Genomic DNA, 17,845 nt, shown 5'->3' with positions numbered 1-17,845 from the left:
GGCTTTCAGAGCATAGTGATCAGACCATGGCACCTTCATTGAAGGAAACATGATCACATCTATACCGATGCCAAAGATCAAATCCAGCGTGTGGCCTGCTTGATGTGTGGGGCCCGAAACAAACTGGGAGAGCCCTAGTGTCGCCATGGAAGACACCAGGTCCAGAGCCTGTGAGGAGGGAGTGGCATCAGCATGGATGTTGAAGTCCCCCAATACCAATAGGTTAGGGAACTCCAAGGCCCAGCCAGCCACCGCCTCCAGCAGGCCTGACAGGGTGGCTGCTGGTGTGCTAGGTGGCCGGTACACCAGCCAGACAGCCAAGCTCACCTCGGAGCCCCACACTAGGCCAACACATTCAATGCCGGGGATCGATGGCGATGGTAGAGCCCTGAAAGAACAATCTTCCCGGATTAATAACGCCACCCCTCCCCCCCGGCCCACAGTCCGCGACTGGTGAAGGACGGAGAAACCCGGGGGCGCCATCTCTCGTAAGGGAACAGTATCCCCTTCACGCACCCAGGTCTCAGTCACACATGCCAGGTCAACCCCCTGCGAGGTGAAGAAATCTCGCAGGGTGGCGGTTTTGTTGCCTATAGACCTGGCATTGCACAACACCAGTGACGGAGGTGAGTAATCCTTGCTCACCCTACCCTCGTCTCTCGGGATGGGGCGCAGATTGGAAGGGGTACGAGCATATCCGTATCTCGATCCCCTTCGCCTATGACATCTGCCCCCACCGCCATACCTCCCTCGCCCCTGCACAGTAGGAATCCCAAGCCTAATATTCGCCTCCATTTACAGAATATAAAAACAAACAAATAAAAACAATTACATGAAAACAAAACCAATCCCCACCCCACTCCACAACCACCCAACCCTGACCCAAAATAAACCAAAACAAAAAAACCCTGGCCCAAAATAAACCAAAACAAAATAAAAATACATGGATAAAAACCACCGCTTATGGTGGTACAACTAAGCAAAAAATAAAAACCGTTTAAAACATATAAAAACACTTCAAACAACCACTGCAGCAGCACTAGTGTCCCCCAAAGCTGCGGCAGTGGTAAGCGTGGGCCCCGCCCCCTGGCCTGATGGAAAGTGGGCCTGCAGGGGGAAGAGCCCTCCCCACAGATGCACGGCAAAGCGGCAGCAGCAATGATTCCAAGGGCTCCAATGCTGAGATGGAGTCTGGGGCCCGCCCCCAGGCCCAAGGTGGAGAATGGGCTTGCAGGGGGAGCGGTCCTCCCCAAGACTCACCGGCAAAGCGGCAGCAGCAGTGTTCCGGGCCTCCTTGGAGTCTTTTATGCTGGGGTGGAGTCTGGGGCCCGTCCCCAGGCCCAAGATGGAAAATGGGCCTGCAGGGGAAAGAGCCCTCCCCACAAACGCACGGCAAAGCGGCAGCAGCGATGTTCCAAGGCCTCCTTGGGGCCTTATATGCTGAGGTGGAGTCTGGGGCCCGCCCCCAGGCCCAAGGTGGAGAATGGGCCTGCAGGGGGAGCGGTCCTCCCCAAGACTCACCGGCAAAGCGGCAGCAGCAGTGTTCCGGGCCTCCTTGGAGTCTTTTATGCTGGGGTGGAGTCTGGGGCCCGTCCCCAGGCCCAAGATGGAAAATGGGCCTGCAGGGGAAAGAGCCCTCCCCACAAACGCACGGCAAAGCGGCAGCAGCGATGTTCCAAGGCCTCCTTGGGGCCTTATATGCTGAGGTGGAGTCTGGGGCCCGCCCCCAGGCCCAAGGTGGAGAATGGGCCTGCAGGGGGAGCGGTCCTCCCCAAGACTCACCGGCAAAGCGGCAGCAGCAGTGTTCCGGGCCTCCTTGGAGTCTTTTATGCTGGGGTGGAGTCTGGGGCCCGTCCCCAGGCCCAAGATGGAAAATGGGCCTGCAGGGGAAAGAGCCCTCCCCACAAACGCACGGCAAAGCGGCAGCAGAGAAGCGGACACGGAGCAATGGATCCAAACTACAAGAAAGAAGATTCCACCTAAACATTAGGAAGAACTTCCTGACAGTAAGAGCTGTTCGACAGTGGAATTTGCTACCAAGGAGTGTGGTGGAGTCTCCTTCTTTGGAGGTCTTTAAGCAGAGGCTTGACAACCATATGTCAGGAGTGCTCTGATGGTGTTTCCTGCTTGGCAGGGGGTTGGACTCGATGGCCCTTGTGGTCTCTTCCAACTCTATGATTCTATGATTCCTTGAAGAAAACACCACAAAAGGGCATCTCTGCAAAAAGTGTCACTTTTCATTGATTCTGCCTTCTTTTCCTTAGACCCTTTTGTCTAAGGAGCTGCATTTAAGACAGACAGTAGTACTGGCAGTGCTGAGGCCACAGATTGGGCTGTGTCCTTTTTTCCTATCAATAAGTCTCCAAAACACAGAGTCCAGGTCACATCCTAAGACAATCACAAGTGAGTGATGTAGACTTAATAAGCAAGGCTGCAACTCCCAACTTCAGTGCAATGTGTGTGTTCTTCATGTTTCCTCTTTCCCACGATTTGCTAGAGTAGATCCACTTTCTCTAAATCCTTGTGCTATTCAATGCGGATTCCGTCTCTTGAGTGGAAGCTGCAAAAACAAGTTGCAGTGCATAGTTCAGGTTAGCTTTCCTGTTTCTTAAAGGTAAAGGGACCCCTGACCATTAGGTCCAGTTGTGACCGACTCTGGGGTTGCGGCGCTCATCTCACTTTATTGGCCAAGGGAGCCGGCGTACAGCTTCCGGATCATGTGGCCAGCATGACTAAGCCGCTTTGGCGAACCAGAGCAGCACACGGAAACGCTTTTTACCTTCCCGCCGGAGTGGTACCTATTTATCTACTTGCACTTTGATGTGCTTTCAAACTGCTAGGTTGGCAGGAGCAGGGACCGAGCAATGGGAGCTCACCCTGTTGCGGGGATTCGAACCACCAACCTTCTGATCGGCAAGTCCTAGGCTCTGTGGTTTAACCTACAGCCACCACTCAAAAAATATGCTCAGTCTTCAGTTGGGCTGTTTTGAGTTTTCCCCCTCCTTTGTTTCCCCGCCTCCTCTAAAGACCTGTGCAACCATCTGCAAATCCTGGGGCTCCCCCAAGTCTGCTGACACATCCTCCCTCTTGGCATGAGCGGTGCTGTTTTGGCAACAGCAGCAGCAGCAGCACTCAAAACTGAGATTGCTATTCATGTGTCTGGTGATGACACGAGACACATGGTTCGTAGAATTGGCATTGATACTGGCTTGGATCCCGAGTACCATATAACTAGCTCTGCATTCTCTCTCTCTCTTTTAATAAATATTTATTAAGATTTTACAGAATCATAACAAAATACAGCAAAAAAAATAAAATACAAAAAACAAGAAATAGATAAAAATAGAAAGAAAAAAGAAAAATTCCATTATTCCTTTTCTAACTTTGAAGCTCATTACCTTGTTTCCTTGACCTCCTCACACCTCCCCTTTTTGTATTCCCATTTACATAATCAAATCAGCAAATCCTTGCCCTCTTTCAACTTATCATCTCTAACTTTGTATCTTAACATATCTTAACATATCACAACTCAAATATTTTCTTCCATCAATTCATTTTTGCATGCTCTTTCTAACTTTATCACTAATGCCAATTATTTTTAATCCAACATCATTTTAACATTCATAAATTTTACATTGTTTCTGTAGATAGTCTTTAAATTTCTTCCAGTCCTCTTCCACCAGCTTTTCTCCCAGGTCTCGGATTCTGCCAGTCATCTCCGCCAACTCCATATAGTCCATCACCTTCATCTGCCATTCTTCCAGGGTGGGTAGATCTTGTGTCTTCCAATACTTTGCGATAAGAATTCTTGCTGCTGCTGTAGCATACATAAAAAATGTTCTGTCCTTCTTTAACACCAATTGGCCGACCATGCCCAAGAGAAAGGCCTCTGGTTTCTTCAGGAAGGTGTACTTAAACACCTTTTTCATTTCATTATAGATCATTTCCCAGAAAGCCTTAATCTTTGGGCACATTCTTTCATATTTGGTGGACGTGCCCTAGCTCTGCATTCTCAAGGCAGTCCTGGCTGCCTGTTTCTCTAACCACAGACCCACCCAAATGCCACATGGCAGACGTCATTTTGCACTCTGGGGAATTTCAAAAGCAGGACGTGATGTGGTGTGGTAGGAAAAGGTCTTGAACACAGCCAGATGAGGCTTCTGTCTGTTGTCAATTCATGTGAGACCACCTAAGTTTGCATTGATAGTAGGACATGAGGTTCCTGCACTGCAGAGGGTCGGACTAGATGACCCCTGAGATCCCTTCCAAGTCTACAATTTGATGATTGAAGATGTTGCTGCATGGTTGTGTACACTACATAATTCTGGTTGTGGTAAACACTTTGGTAGGGGCAATTCAGTGGTTGCTTTCAGGTATGTATTAAGGGGTTCACACAAAAGAAAACTGCAAGTATTTGAAAACCCACCCCCTTCCTATTGACCGTATTTTTCGCCCCATAAGACGCACCTATTTTTTAGAGGGGAAATGCAAGGGGGGGAAATTTCTTTAAAGGGAGCGCTGAGCAGAGCTCCCAGTACGCTTCCGAGCACAATTCAAAGTGTTGGTGCTGACCTATAAAGCCCTAAATGGCCTCGGTCCAGTATACTTGAAGGAGCGTCTCCACCCCCATTATTCTGCCCAGACACTAAGGTCCAGCGCCGAGTGCCTTCTGGCAGTTCCCTCGCTGCGAGAAGCCAAGTTACAGGGAACCAGGCAAAGGGCACCCGCCATGTGGAACTCCCTCCTACCAGATGTCAAAGAGAAGAACAACTACCAGACTTTCAAAAGACATCTGAAGGCGGCCTTCTTTAGGGAAGCTTTTAATGTTTAACAGACTACTGTATTTTAATACTTTGTTGGAAGCTGCCCAGAGTGGCTGGGAAAACCCAGCCAGATGGGTGGGGTATGTATGTATGTATGTATGTATAAATAAATAAATAAAATAAAAATAAATAATAATAATAATAATAATAATAATAATAATAATAATAATAATAATAAAAAAATAATGATGATGATGATGTCAGCATTACTTGTATGGGTTTTCTTACAATTCACTTGTTGCATTTCCTTGGTGGTGAGAGAGGTTGGGGGTGGCTTAGTGTGTGGTTGGTTGTCTTTGGTTGGCTGTAGTGAGATTTGTTTTTGTGAGCGGTGTGTGTGTATTTTTGAATCAGGTTAGTCAGATTCGTACGCTGTTGGCAGATTCTTGTTGTTGTCTTATTGGGCTGTGTGTGTGATAAACGGGGGCCATACTGGGGTGAAGGCGTCTTCTTCTATTTGTCCCCATGTCAGTTTCAGTTTATTGGTTAGTTTTTCTAATACGGCTGTTTTCCGTACTATCTAATACCATTGGTCCGTGCTTACTCCTGACAGGTCTCTCCAGCGTCTGGCTTCGATGATTCTGGCTGCTGAGAAGAGGTGGGTTAAAAGCTCATTATGATGTGAGTGGGCATTATTATCTTGGAAGATGTTTAGTAGGGCCAGTTCTGGGGTGACTTCTAATACTTGCTGAGTTATTTCGCATATTTCTGCATGCATATGTTCTAAGCAGCTATAGCTCTACCCAACTGCAATGAAGCTTTTGCACATTTTTGAAATACAGTGGTACCTCAGGTTACATACACTTCAGGTTACAGACTCTGCTAACCCAAAAATAGTACCTCGGGTTACGAACTTTGCTTCAGGATGAGAACAGAAATTGCGTGGCGGCACAGCAGCAGCAGCAGCAGCAGCAGGAGGCCCCATTAGCTAAAGTGGTGCTTCAGGTTAAGAACAGTTTCAGGTTAAGAACGGACCTCCGGAACGAATTAAGTACGTAACCAGAGGTACCACTGTATTACAAACTACAGTGGTGCCCCGCAAGACGAATGCCTCGCTAGACGAAAGGGTTTTCCGTTTTGGAGTGCTTTGCAAGACGAAAACATCTAGCGAGTTTTTCCGACATTTTTTCCCTCCCCCCCCCCTTTTTCTAAGCCGCTTAGCCGCTAATAGCTGCTAATCCGCTAATCCGCTAAGCCTCTAATAGGGTTGCTTCGCAAGACGAAAAAACCGCTAGACGAAGAGACTCGCGGAACGGATTATTTTCGTCTTGCGAGGCACCACTGTACTGGGAAGGTTGTTTTTTTTTTCTTTGGGAAGGGGGACAATTGATTTGCATACAGTTCCAGTGAAGATCATCGTCTTCTTTTTTAATGGAATCAATTATCCAGTGACAGAGGCCTGGGCCTTGACACCCTTTCCTACGTGTACCGTGCCCATTGTCTTGGGGTGGGAGTGCGCAGGGGGGTCCGGGGACAGGAGAGAAGACAGAGAGAAAGTCTGGGTGACAGCAAAGAGAGCAGGGCTGTGGGCTGTCTGTTCCCACAGCAGCTGGATCTATTCTTCTGCTGGTGATCAGGGGAAATGTAATGCGGTTAACGTGCCTCAAATACGAAGAATGTGCTCTGGTTAAGTCTACTCTGCACCGTTAGAGTAGATTAGAGCAAACATAAATGAAATCTGGTTCAATGGAAAGGGAGGGGGTGGAGTTGCAGCATCTGCCACCTTTGTTCCAAGTACATTGCAATAAGCAAATGTCTAGTTTTTAAACTCCCCACCCACTGGGCAGTTGCTTTTTGGGGGGAGGCGAACTCTGATTATTAAGCATTTTTCACGAGGGTGGAGGGGGCAATCAAATCTAAAATATATTGACTAAGTGGGGGGAAATGGTGGGGCAGTATGTTTAAAAAGCAGAAGGGCTGCATGAGTGAGAAGTGAAATACTCTTGAAGAAACAGTGGAAGTTGATATTAGAAACCATAGAATTGTAGAGTTGGAAAGGACCCTGAGAGTCATCTAGTCCAACCTCCTTCAACGCAGAAATATGCAGTTGTCCCATACAAGGATCGATCCTGCAACCTTGGTGTTATCAGCACCACGCTCTAACCAACTGAGCTATTGAATACCACTAGTTCCACTTGACTAAAATCAAGGGAGGTCCATGGCGCTCTGCTTCTTCCATACAAAGAACCTGACCAAAATGGTGAGTTCAGCAAATACAGTGGTACCTTGGGTTACATACACTTCAGGTTACATACGCTTCAGGTTACAGACTCCGCTAACCCAGAAATAGTACCTCAGGTTAAGAACTTTGCTTCAGGATGAGAACAGAAATCGGGCTCCGGCGGCGCGGCAGCAGTAGGAAGCCCCATTAGCTAAAGTGGTGCTTCAGGTTAAGAACAGTTTCAGGTTAAGAACAGACCTCCAGAACGAATTAGGTACTTAACCCGAGGTACCACTGTAATGATGAGACAGGGTTCTCCAGACTTGCTTAAGGAGTGCATGGCAACCCACATACAGCTTTTCTCCTCCAACGTTTCTCCACCTTTAGCACCTGCTTTGCTTTGCTTACTAAAAGCAATTCAAAGCATCTCACATAATGAAAGCCAGAAGTGTTTTCTCTGTGCAGACAGCCATTCCCTCACCAACGGTGTTGGAAACTTAGGATGCTTAAGCTAATTGCCAAATGGCACCTTAAACCTAGGTTACAGTCGCCACAATGGAATGCTTAGGCGCCTTTTTTTATTTCCCCCTGGGGAAATTGGTTGTTGCTGCTGTTCATTTCGTTTCCGTGCCACTTTATATTTTGAAGGAATAAAAATTTCAAAGTGGTTTGCAACACATTAAAAAATCAAATAAAACAATCCAGAATAAAACAAATGCAAGCTTCAAGGAAAATATTTCAGATCTTTCTCTAAGTGACATTTTGCTTTCCCCTAGATTTATTTATTTACCTACTTAATTTAGACAGTGGTACCTCGGGTTAAGAACTTAATTCGTTCTGGAGGTTCGTTCTTAACCTGAAACTGTTCTTAACCTGAGGTACCACTTTAGCTAATGGGGCCTCCCGCTGCTGCGTGATTTCTGTTCTCATCCTGAAGCAAAGTTCTTAGCCCGAGGTACTATTTCTGGGTTAGCGGAGTCTGTAACCTGAAGCGTCTGTAACCTGAGGTACCACTGTATAGCTGCCCCATAGCAGAAATGCTCTAGGAAGCCAGGGTAGTGTAGTGGATAGACTGTGGGACTCAGGGTTCATAGCCTCACTCAGTCATGAAGATCGCTGGGTGACCTTGAGCCAGTCGCAGCCTCTCAACATCCTCACAGGGTCATTGTAGGGCAGGCATCCCCAGACTCGGCCCTCCAGCTATTTGGGGACTACATTTCCCATCATCCCTGACCACTGGTCCTGGTAGCTAGGGATGATGGGAGTTGTAGTCACAAAAAACAGAGGTAGGGCCGAGTTTGGGGATGCCTGTTGTAGGGCTAAATTGAGGAGAGGGGTGAATCATGTACTCCTTGGAGAAAAGGGTGGGATATAAATGCAAGAAATAAGCTCTTCGGCTTACCTGCTTAAGAAAGCTGGAGAGGCCAGCCAGATGGAGATGTCAGCCTCCATCTGGCATCCAGAGATCTCCACGTGGTTGCAAATGAATCTGCACCAGTAGCAAAATGCGCCTAGGTAAAGGTAAAGGGACCCCTGACTATTAGGTCCAGTCATGACTGACTCTGGGGTTGCGGCGCTCATCTCGCTTTACTGGCTGAGGGAGCCGGCGTACAGCTTCCGGATCATGTGGCCAGCATGACTAAGCCGCTTCTGGCGAACCAGAGCAGCTCACGGAAACGCCGTTTACCTTCCCGCCGGAGCGGTACCTATTTATCTACTTGCACTTTGACATGCTTTCGAACTGCTAGGTTGGCAGGAGCAGGGACCGAGCAATGGGAGCTCACCCCGTCGCAGGGATTCGAACTGCCAACCTTCTGATCGGCAAGTCCTAGGCTCTGTGGTTTAACCCACAGCACCACCTGCGTCCCTTCAAAATGCACCTAGCACATGGCTAATTTCTAAAGCTGCTCACCAGTAGGAAAGGTTCTCTTGCACCGAGGGACCGGTGCATGTTTGTTGGGATTCCATGACAGAATCCCTGACTTGAAGACCTTTCTTCCTAGAAACTACCCAGTATAATTCAGTAACTTAATAAACTGAACCAAACAATGTAGGCGCATGCAGCCTCCAACCGACTGCACATGAAATATGAAATGGGACACAAGCTGTGAGCCAGTGGTAAAATATTTCGCAGCATGATCAGAACTGATGTTTTCTACTTTACTAAGTAAGTCACACTGACTTCAATTAGGCTCCTCTCCCCGCCCCCCTTTCACTTAAATATGCTTAGACTTTCACTTTTGTGCCCCTGAACTGGAACAATGAGTCTGATTTGGGGCGTGCGAGCGTGTGCCAAAGAAAAGCTCATCTAGAGCGGCAGCTGCAGTGTGTTCTGATTTGGGTACGAAGACGACTGCATTATAATTGTCGAAAATTGATTCCTGCCAAGCAGCCACAATGGAGCCATTAAGAAATGTGAAAACTTACATATCTCTGCTTGCAAAACCAGGGGGGCAAGGTTTCATTTTATCTTTCTGCAAAATCACACTCAACCTTCCTCAAGAAAGTCGTTCTCCTTCTATTTTCCCCGAGAAGCCAAGTACCTAGAACGTCAAGTAAAGGATGTTTCAAAACAACAACAAAAAAGTGGGGAGGAGATTACTCTATTAAACCATAGGATTCTGTTCTATCAAAAGTCTCTGAGACAAGCATCACTCGTTACCCGATCTTTCTTCTCTTTGCCAATTAATGCAACAATCTGGAAATCCCCACCTGCATGCAGGAATTAGCTATAACTTCAGTATTTTTTTTTAGGGGGACAGGGTGGTGCTGTGGGTTAAACCACAGAGCCTAGGACTTGCCAATCAGAAGGTTGGCGGTTCAAATCCCCATGACGGGGTGAGCTCCCATTGCTCGGTCCCTGCTCCTGCCAACCTAGCAGTTTGAAAGCATGTCAAAGTGCAAGTAGATAAATAGGTACCACTCCGGCAGGAAGGTAAACGGTGTTTCCGTGTGCTGCTCTGCTTTGCCAGAAGCGGCTCAGTCATGCTGGCCACATGACCTGGAAGCTGTACGCTGGCTCCCTCGGCCAATAAAGCGAGATGAGCGCCGCAACCCCAGAGTCGGCCACGACTGGACCTAATGGTCAGGGGTCCCTTTAACATAGGTTTTTTTTAAAGAAATGGCAAAGTTGAAGGGCATTCACCATATCTCAGTTGGTAGAGCATGAGACTCTTAATCTCAGGGACATGGGTTTGAGACCCACACTGGGCTAAAAAATTATGCGTTGCAGGGAGTTGGCCTAGAATGACCCTCAGGGTCCCTTCCAACTTTTGCTGTTATTCATTTGTCTTAGGATTTGCCTTCATGGGAAAAGTCAAACTGTTAAGAGAGTTGCAGCGCCTGCTGTGGCTGTGTAGAGACTGATACCAGAGAGCCATGTTTTGTTGCAGCTGGGGCAGATGAAAGCGTCCAGTTTCGCTGCTACAGGCAAGGCTTTTCTTTCCAGTCATAACTTGCTAGAACTCAGTTCTAGCACCTCTCAGGTGGGTGCCATTGCCATTATAAGAGAACAAGGCAGGCGCTTATGGTGAGTTCAAGCACCAGTTTTTCTAGAAAAACGGCACTGGCTACAGTTGCACCATGGTGTTTCTTCTCTCTGTGCTCCTCCAACAGTCATTTCTTCTCTGGTCATTGCTACGGATACACAACCTGATTGTCTCCTGGCACTGCGGTCACCCTCTCTACGATTCCAAAAACCTTACAATTCCAACTCTACAATTCTATAGAACAGATTTTTGCAGGGCATATAAAACAATTCTGTGGTTGACTCCAAGGGTTGTGCAATTTTCATTTGTTCACAGGGGCGTCAAGCTACTATACTAGTAGCTTATACTAGTGCTGCCACTTTTGTTCTGTGAAAATACAGGACAGGGTGAGTTGGGGCACGATTATTATTTTTTAAAAATCTTTTGTTGAAGCGTCTTTCAAAGCAATCCATTGCAATCTATTGCAGCCGAACAGGATTGCCCCTCTGGAATTTGTCACACAGGCACACATGAATTTGCAAATCTGTCTGAGCTTGGCTACCCAGAGCTTAAATACATGGTCTTTCACACCCCCTTTCAAACACATGCATGGGCATAGCCAGGATTTTTTTTTAGTGGGGGCAAGCTTTTGTAAGGGAAGGGCAGAATCTCAGATTTGTATTGATTTTTCCTGATTTCTTGTGGGGGCTGTCCCCCCCCCATCTTGGCTATGCCCATGAACGCATGATGCATTTGGAGAAGATCTCTAATTCATTTGGAGAGGCTTAGGCGGCGGGGGGGGGGGCTGGAATAAAGGACAAAACTGCATCAGTACAGGACGTTGCATTGAAACACGGGACATTGTTATACAGGACAGGTGGCAACGCTACACCTTTGCTGAACCTTACCTGCGACCTGCCTTTGCCGCCGAGCTACAGGACCAGAGGTGCGCATGCGCCCCGCAGAGGAGGTTCCGAGGGTTCCACCTCCGCCCGCGCCTTTGACCCTCCTGGCCAGGTCGACGCCTGACCTTTTAAAGCGAAGGGGAGGGGAGCGGGGGGGGGGGAATATTTGCACTCCGCGCCCACGTGACCCAACACGCCCATCCAAGATGGCGGCGCCCAGGAGCCTTGTTGACATGCTTCCGCGGCTGTTCAGGGGTAGGTGAATTCTGCGCGCTTGTGGTGTTCCTGAAGGGGGTGTCCCCGCGTGTGGGAGAAAGCGCGGGAAAGGAATTGCGGGCTATACTACTGAGGGGAAGAGGAACTGCGCGCGCTTCTTTCCCTCGTGCGCACACCTTGCAGGGGAAAGATGCCGAGGAAAGCCGCCTTTCGTTCTGAAGTGCACTATGAATAAATAAATGCATGTATGTTGTCCTCTCCCCTCCCTGTCAAGTGAGGGGGCACTTGGCCGTTTTGCATCACGGGTTCAAAAAAGTATTGGGCTGCAACGCTGTACCAGTTTGCCTGGAAGCGAGCGCCGCTGAACTCGGTAGGATTTACTTCTGAGTAGGCAGGTGCTGTGGGTTAAACCACTGAGTCTGGGACTTGCCGATCAGAAGGTCGGCGGTTCGAATCCCCGCGACGGGGTGAGCTCCCGTTTCTCGGTCCCTGCTCCTGCCAGCCTAGCAGTTCGAAAGCACGTCAAAGTGCAAGTAGATAAATAGGTACCGCTCCGGCGGGAAGGTAAACGGCGTTTCCGTGTGCTGCTCTGGTTCGCCAGAAGCGGCTTAGTCATGCTGGCCACATGACCCGGAAGCCGTACACCAGCTCCCTTGGCCAATAAAGCGAGATGAGAGCAGCAACCCCAGAGTCGGCCACGACTGGACCTAATGGTCAGGGGTCCCTTTACCTTTTAGGCAGGTATAGGAATGTGCACCAGGTTGGGATTCCCAGTTTATTTGACTGGAAAGTGGAAGGGTGGGGGGGAGAGAGAAATTATATTCCAGTCCAGTTCTCTGTAGGTTTAGTGCCCTCTTTCAAAGCTGGCGACGGTATCTTCCTAGGGAACATAGCTGTCAACTTTCGGATTTGAAAATAAGGGATCAGCAGCCTCACCTGTCCTGGAGACAGCATATGGGATATCTAACAATCCGGGATAGCAGTGGAGAAGCAGTGGGAAACGGCACTGAAATAAAGGAATTTCCCACAAAAAAAGGGAAGGTTGACAGCTATGCTAGGGAATGATGGCGTGATTTATCATATTTAGCATACCTTCATATAAACGGGATATATGAAGCTGCCATACTCAGATGGTTGGTTCATCTTGCCTCATGCAGTGCTTGCTTGAGCTTGGCAGCCTGAGGTCCTGAAGGTGGTGAGGATTGTGCTTATCACTCAACTATGGTCCCTACTTGGGGTTCTTGTACAAATATAGATGTGGTTAGCCTGTTGGTGGCTGATGTTTGAGTCTATCAAAATTAGAAACCAAAGATGTGCATAAATAGTCTTTGACTAGTTGTCAAATTACTGCTTAAAGTGGACAGCTTCCAATATGATTTCTAAGGAGAAGTGACATAACCAGGCTTTTTTCAGCTTGTCTAGTGTGGTTAGGGCAAACAGTCTCTCCATGGCTTATATTTCACTTTATTACACTGGAGAAATAACAAGATTAGATGCATCTTTAAAGTAAGCAGATAAGATTTGGATAAATATATCATTTGTGATTTTAGCAGGCCAGAGAATAGCATTTTGTGTACCGTAAGTCAGGCAAATTATGTATTAACATTTTTTGGGGGGGGGAGCAGAAGGAGCTTCAACAACTCTGAGCACTGCACTGACAGGGTAATGAAAACTAATTTAGAAAGAAATAATGGCAAGAAATTTATTCAAATGGCTCTTTGTGGAGGTAGAAATATTGAAAAGCACCTTAAAAATTCAAAATCAAGTAGCCATTACTAGTAGTTGCTAAGCTATAATTCCTTTGAAATGAGGGGCAATTCTTAAATGTTCTTCCATATTGTGCATTAATACCATGGCCCCAGTCCATACAAAGCCACTCTTACATTTCTTTGAAATCAACAGGATTTAAGCTACCACACAATTATATGCATGCTTACATGGAAGAAAGTCTTATCAGTTAAATCAAACTTATCCTCAGGTAACTGTGCATAGGATTGAGGACTTGGGTGCAATTCAAACCCTCACCCTGACAGTGATGCCATTTCTGTATCTGTAGTCCAGCCTTTCACGGTGGCTATGGCATAAGGCACGGGAAAGAAGGACCTGGCCAGATCTCTGCACCAACTCCAGGCTGCTGCAACCACTGGGTCTGGATGCCAGTAGATCTTGGGCCAGCTCATCACCACCTCTTCTCCATTCTCAGAATGTCCCATTTCAGGACTTTCTGCTGGCAGGGATATTGCCAGAGCAACTACCACCTGTCTGTTTGGAAGGTGGAAGTAGGAAATTGATTGACAGAGATGCTTTGGAAGGTGGAAGTAGGAGATTGATTGACAGAGATGCTTGTGTTTCTCCATTAGCAGTAACCAGTGAGAGTCTGCTTCCTCCTGCAAAGCTGAGCAAAGGGACACCTCTACTGAATCCAACCTGGAGCAAGGGGTGGGCTTGGATTTTTTGGTCAGTTGCAACTAGCTCCCCCCCCCCCATTGTTTGCAGAAGAGCTTTACTAGCATATCTAAGTCTTTGGATCGGAGCCCTAGCTTCAGGTACAATTTGGAAGGCCGAAAGGAGAAGGCCTTTGCTGAACTGACTCCCTCCCCTTAAATAATGGTGCAAAATGATGGTTATCGTTCTAGGCTGGCCTTCCCCAACTGGATGCCCTCCAAATCTGTTTGATTACAACTCCCATCATCCCTTATCATCGGCCATGCTGGGTGAAGCTGATGGGAGTTGTAGGTGGACCTGAGGATTCTCAGCCACATGGAGCCCATGGGGTCACTTTGGGCCAGTCACTATCTCTCAGCTTAACCTACCTCACAAGGCTGTTGTGAGACTAAAATGGAGAGGGGGAGAAGCTTGTATGCCACTTTGAGCTCCTTGGAGAATAATAATAATCATTAATAGCTATAAATAAAATAATAAAACAAGTAAACATCCAGAGGGCACCAGCTTGGGGAAGGCTGGTCTAAGGCACTGTTATAGTCTACACTGGCATCATTGATTATGCTATTGTAGTAGATTGTAAATGTTCTAATTATGCATTGAAACAGCTCTCAAGTATTAGCAATAATTGCATCAGGGTGACACTCCCATTGCTAATAACAAAAAATCAGGATAATGCCCTTTGAAAACCATCTTAAAGGGGCACGAGAACTGCAGTATCCTTATGTGCACTGATTTACTGATTTTGAAAAGCTAAATCATTACGAAGCAGGCACTCTTCGCATCTTCGTGTAAGTGGCTCTCAATCTTCAGAAATATTCAGTTCCTGGATAAACGCTTGATTTTATATTTGAAGTCCAAAAACAAATAGGAAGGCTATAATTTTTTTCTTCTCATTTGTGACTTCTTGAACACGAAGGCTCAGGATGTTGACCTATAAGAAAATAATCATGTTTATGAGAAGAAGTCACTTATTCAGTCAATTTCTTCTTGCCTCTGTGTTCGTACTAGTGCAGGGTGATGTCTTCTGTGGCTCAAAAAGGAAAATGGAGGGGAAGGTTGTTTAAATTTTGATTTCCTGCAAAAAAAGAAGTTAAAAGTCATGTAGTTGCACTCAGTATGCATTTCTAGGTTTTATTTTTAAGAAGAGTGCCTGAATGGATTTATACAGTTTGTAGGGGGCCTTGTAATATTAGAATATCAAGCAGAACCTTATTCTGAGTGAGACTTTCTGCATTACTTTTCTTTTTTTTCTTTTTTACTGTACAGCACTTTCTACAATTCCTGCCACTAGGAAGGGGAAAGTGTCCCATATCGTAACATTCATGAGTGCTTTTCTGTGCCAGGAGCCTGTACGTGCTTGGCAGTTGCTTTTGTAAAACTGGACCTGTATTGTATGTAGATTATGAATAATAATTATTATTATTATTATTTATTATTTATACCCCACCCATCTGGCTGGGTTTCCCCAGCCACTCTGGGCTGCTTCCAACCGAATATTAAAAACAATACGGTGCCAGACATTAAAAACTTCCCTAAACAGGGTCATCTTCAGTTGTCTTTTAAAAGTAAAATAGTTGTTTATTGCCTTGACATCTGCTGGGAGGGCGTTCCACAGGGCAGGCACCACTACTGAGAAGGCCCTCTGCCTGGTTCCTGCAACCTCACTTCTCCCAGTGAGGGAACTGCCAGAAGGCCCTCAGCACTGGACCTCAGTGTCCGGGCTGAATAATGGGGGTGGAGACGCTCCTTCAGGTATACTGGACCGAGGCCATTTAGGGCGTTATAGGTCAGCACCAACACTTTGAATTGTGCTCGGAAACGTACTGGGAGCCAATGAAAAACAACGATCCCATACAGGAAATGTTCCCAATGTTGTGCCCTCTGTCAGGGTTCTGGGAAGAGATACATTACTCATCTGTGCTTTATTTCTTTTTTTGGCTATTGGATGCTTGTTCTTTGTGAAAGATTCCTCCTTTGTGCGAAGTTTCTCCATCAGCAGTCTATACTTGTATGCTCATAGTGCTAAAGACATTGAGGTGGAGTAACACAGCCTGCATCGAAGCACACCTTGATATATGAAATCCTGCAATTGTGGCGTCTTGCATAGCTATCGGTGTGCTGTGATTGTTTTCCTACCATCTGTGGCTTTGGAGGCAAAGTCAGGGGAACAGTGAGGCTCTGTGTGGACTTTTAAAAGAAGAGTGTTTTAGCTTTATTAGGGTAGTGATACACTGTGGGTTTAAATGTGTATGAGCTGTGAGGGAGGATAGGCTCTGAACTACACTTCTCACTTTTTCCCACTTCTCTTGCTGGTGCTAGACTCTGCTAGTGCAAGGGAATCACTAGACTAGTGCAGATTCACTATCCTGGTGCGCTTTGCCAGAGCAGGGTGTTTGTGTTGTTGTCACAGTGTCATTTCCCTTCTTCCCCAGCAGGTGTAACTCAGAGACAGGATTGTGCTGTTGTCATAAGTTTGGTTCCAATTATTAAGCACAGACAAAACAATAGTGTGCATGTCTAACTCAGAAGCAAGTCCTGCTGAATTCAGTGGCACCTACTTTGTAAGTCTATATAGGATTGGAGCTTTTATGCATTTGCAAATGAATACAACAATAGTGTCTGATTTGCAGGATTTCTTTTTGCCAAAGAATAAATTTGCCCTCTTCAAAATGGCATAATTGTCCATGCTCCAATATGGAAATGGAACGTACTGATACTTTAGAAAAGAGACATGAGGAAACAGATACACTGCTTGATCCTAAATTGATTGCAATCAGTATTAAGACTGCAGCCCTCAACACATTCACATAAGTAAATGTGTTTAAGAGTGATGCAGAAGGCAACGAAGGTACACGTACTTGTGGGGGGAAAGAGCCCCACTGAAATCAGCAATGTGGGCTCAAACTCCTGCATAGTTGCCATGGGCCTAGTGTTAAGATGCTTTCCCCTCAGCGCAGAATCTGTTGTGATGATCCTAGTCCCTTTGACCATCCTCTGGTATCATTACTGTGGTTTAATAGCAAACATGAAAGCTAAAGGTCCAAGCCTTCAGACAGAATTGTAGACACTGATCATAGTTGAAGTCTTTGGCTAATGGATGTGCTGATCAAAGGACGGCTCTACTTTATTCTGGGCCCTGAAATAATAGCTGAAAATGGAACCTTATTATTACATCTTGACTGTGAAAAAAATAATTAATTCAAATCTGTATTCAGCTAGCGCTGTATTTTTTTAAATGGCTGCTGATTCGCAGGCCTTATGGTTTCCCCCAAACATTTTTATTATATCCTATGACAGGAAGTGTTTGGGTGGAAAGGGTAAAAAGTTGGGAATTTTAGATGATTTTTAATTATTCTGAACTTTTGTTACATCCTAACCCTTCCTGTCTTCCTTTCTTCATGAGTAGGTAGCAGTCACAGTACAGTCAGGGTGGATCATTGTCTCAGCCTTGCGCATCATTCTAAAGCAGATTAGGCACAGTGTTTGAAATTGCCCAGGCATCAGGCACATTTTGCACCGGGCTATCGGCCATTTGCGACCAAGTGAAGGTGTCTGCGTTCCAAGATGGTGTCTGACATCTCCACTGTTATCTGTTCAGTGGTCTGTGTTTGCCTGAGCTTAAGTCTGGACTAAGGATTCTGAGCCCCTGCGTTCTCATTCAATACATGATATCCAATCACAAAACATTTCAGGATTTGGGCCTCTGCCATTGGCCCTTAAACTCTGAGTCATCATGGCATGCATACTTGTGGTATGATAAGGTCAAAGCACATAAAGCGTTTAAAAACCATATTGTCAGGAAAGCACTGTTTAATATCTGGATAAGAT

At 46.5% G+C, this 17,845-nt stretch overlaps 1 protein-coding gene and 1 long non-coding RNA gene across 5 annotated transcripts in view; one reads left to right on the top strand and one right to left on the bottom strand.

Annotated features, from left to right (window-relative positions):
- Positions 1–2,189: 2,189 nt before the first annotated feature.
- Positions 2,190–11,485, bottom strand: LOC309335619. 2 transcript variants are annotated; one of them, XR_014153599.1, is made up of 3 exons: positions 11,360–11,485; positions 9,412–9,527; positions 2,190–2,560 (listed from the first exon to the last, which is right to left on the bottom strand). It is a non-coding gene; the product is annotated as an uncharacterized lncRNA (long non-coding RNA). The 2 variants fall into 2 exon arrangements; XR_014153600.1 differs by lacking the exon at positions 2,190–2,560 and adding an exon at positions 6,189–6,849.
- METAP1D (methionyl aminopeptidase type 1D, mitochondrial) overlaps positions 11,404–17,845 on the top strand; it is a gene marked incomplete at its 5' end in the record, with an annotated part of 101,123 nt that continues 94,681 nt past the window's right edge. For all 3 annotated transcript variants that reach the window (XM_081846438.1, XM_081846437.1, XM_081846436.1), the window contains one exon: positions 11,404–11,611. In XM_081846438.1, the coding sequence (XP_081702564.1) occupies positions 11,404–11,611 (208 nt within the window). The remainder of the gene's footprint in view (positions 11,612–17,845) is intronic.

The sequence above is a fragment of the Podarcis erhardii genome (assembly GCF_964252035.2).
Source record: "Podarcis erhardii genome assembly, chromosome: 1".
In the NCBI taxonomy this organism is placed as follows: Eukaryota; Metazoa; Chordata; class Lepidosauria; order Squamata; family Lacertidae; genus Podarcis; species Podarcis erhardii.
Note: the sequence above shows the minus strand (reverse complement) of the source record. Positions and strands in the feature narration are given on the sequence as shown.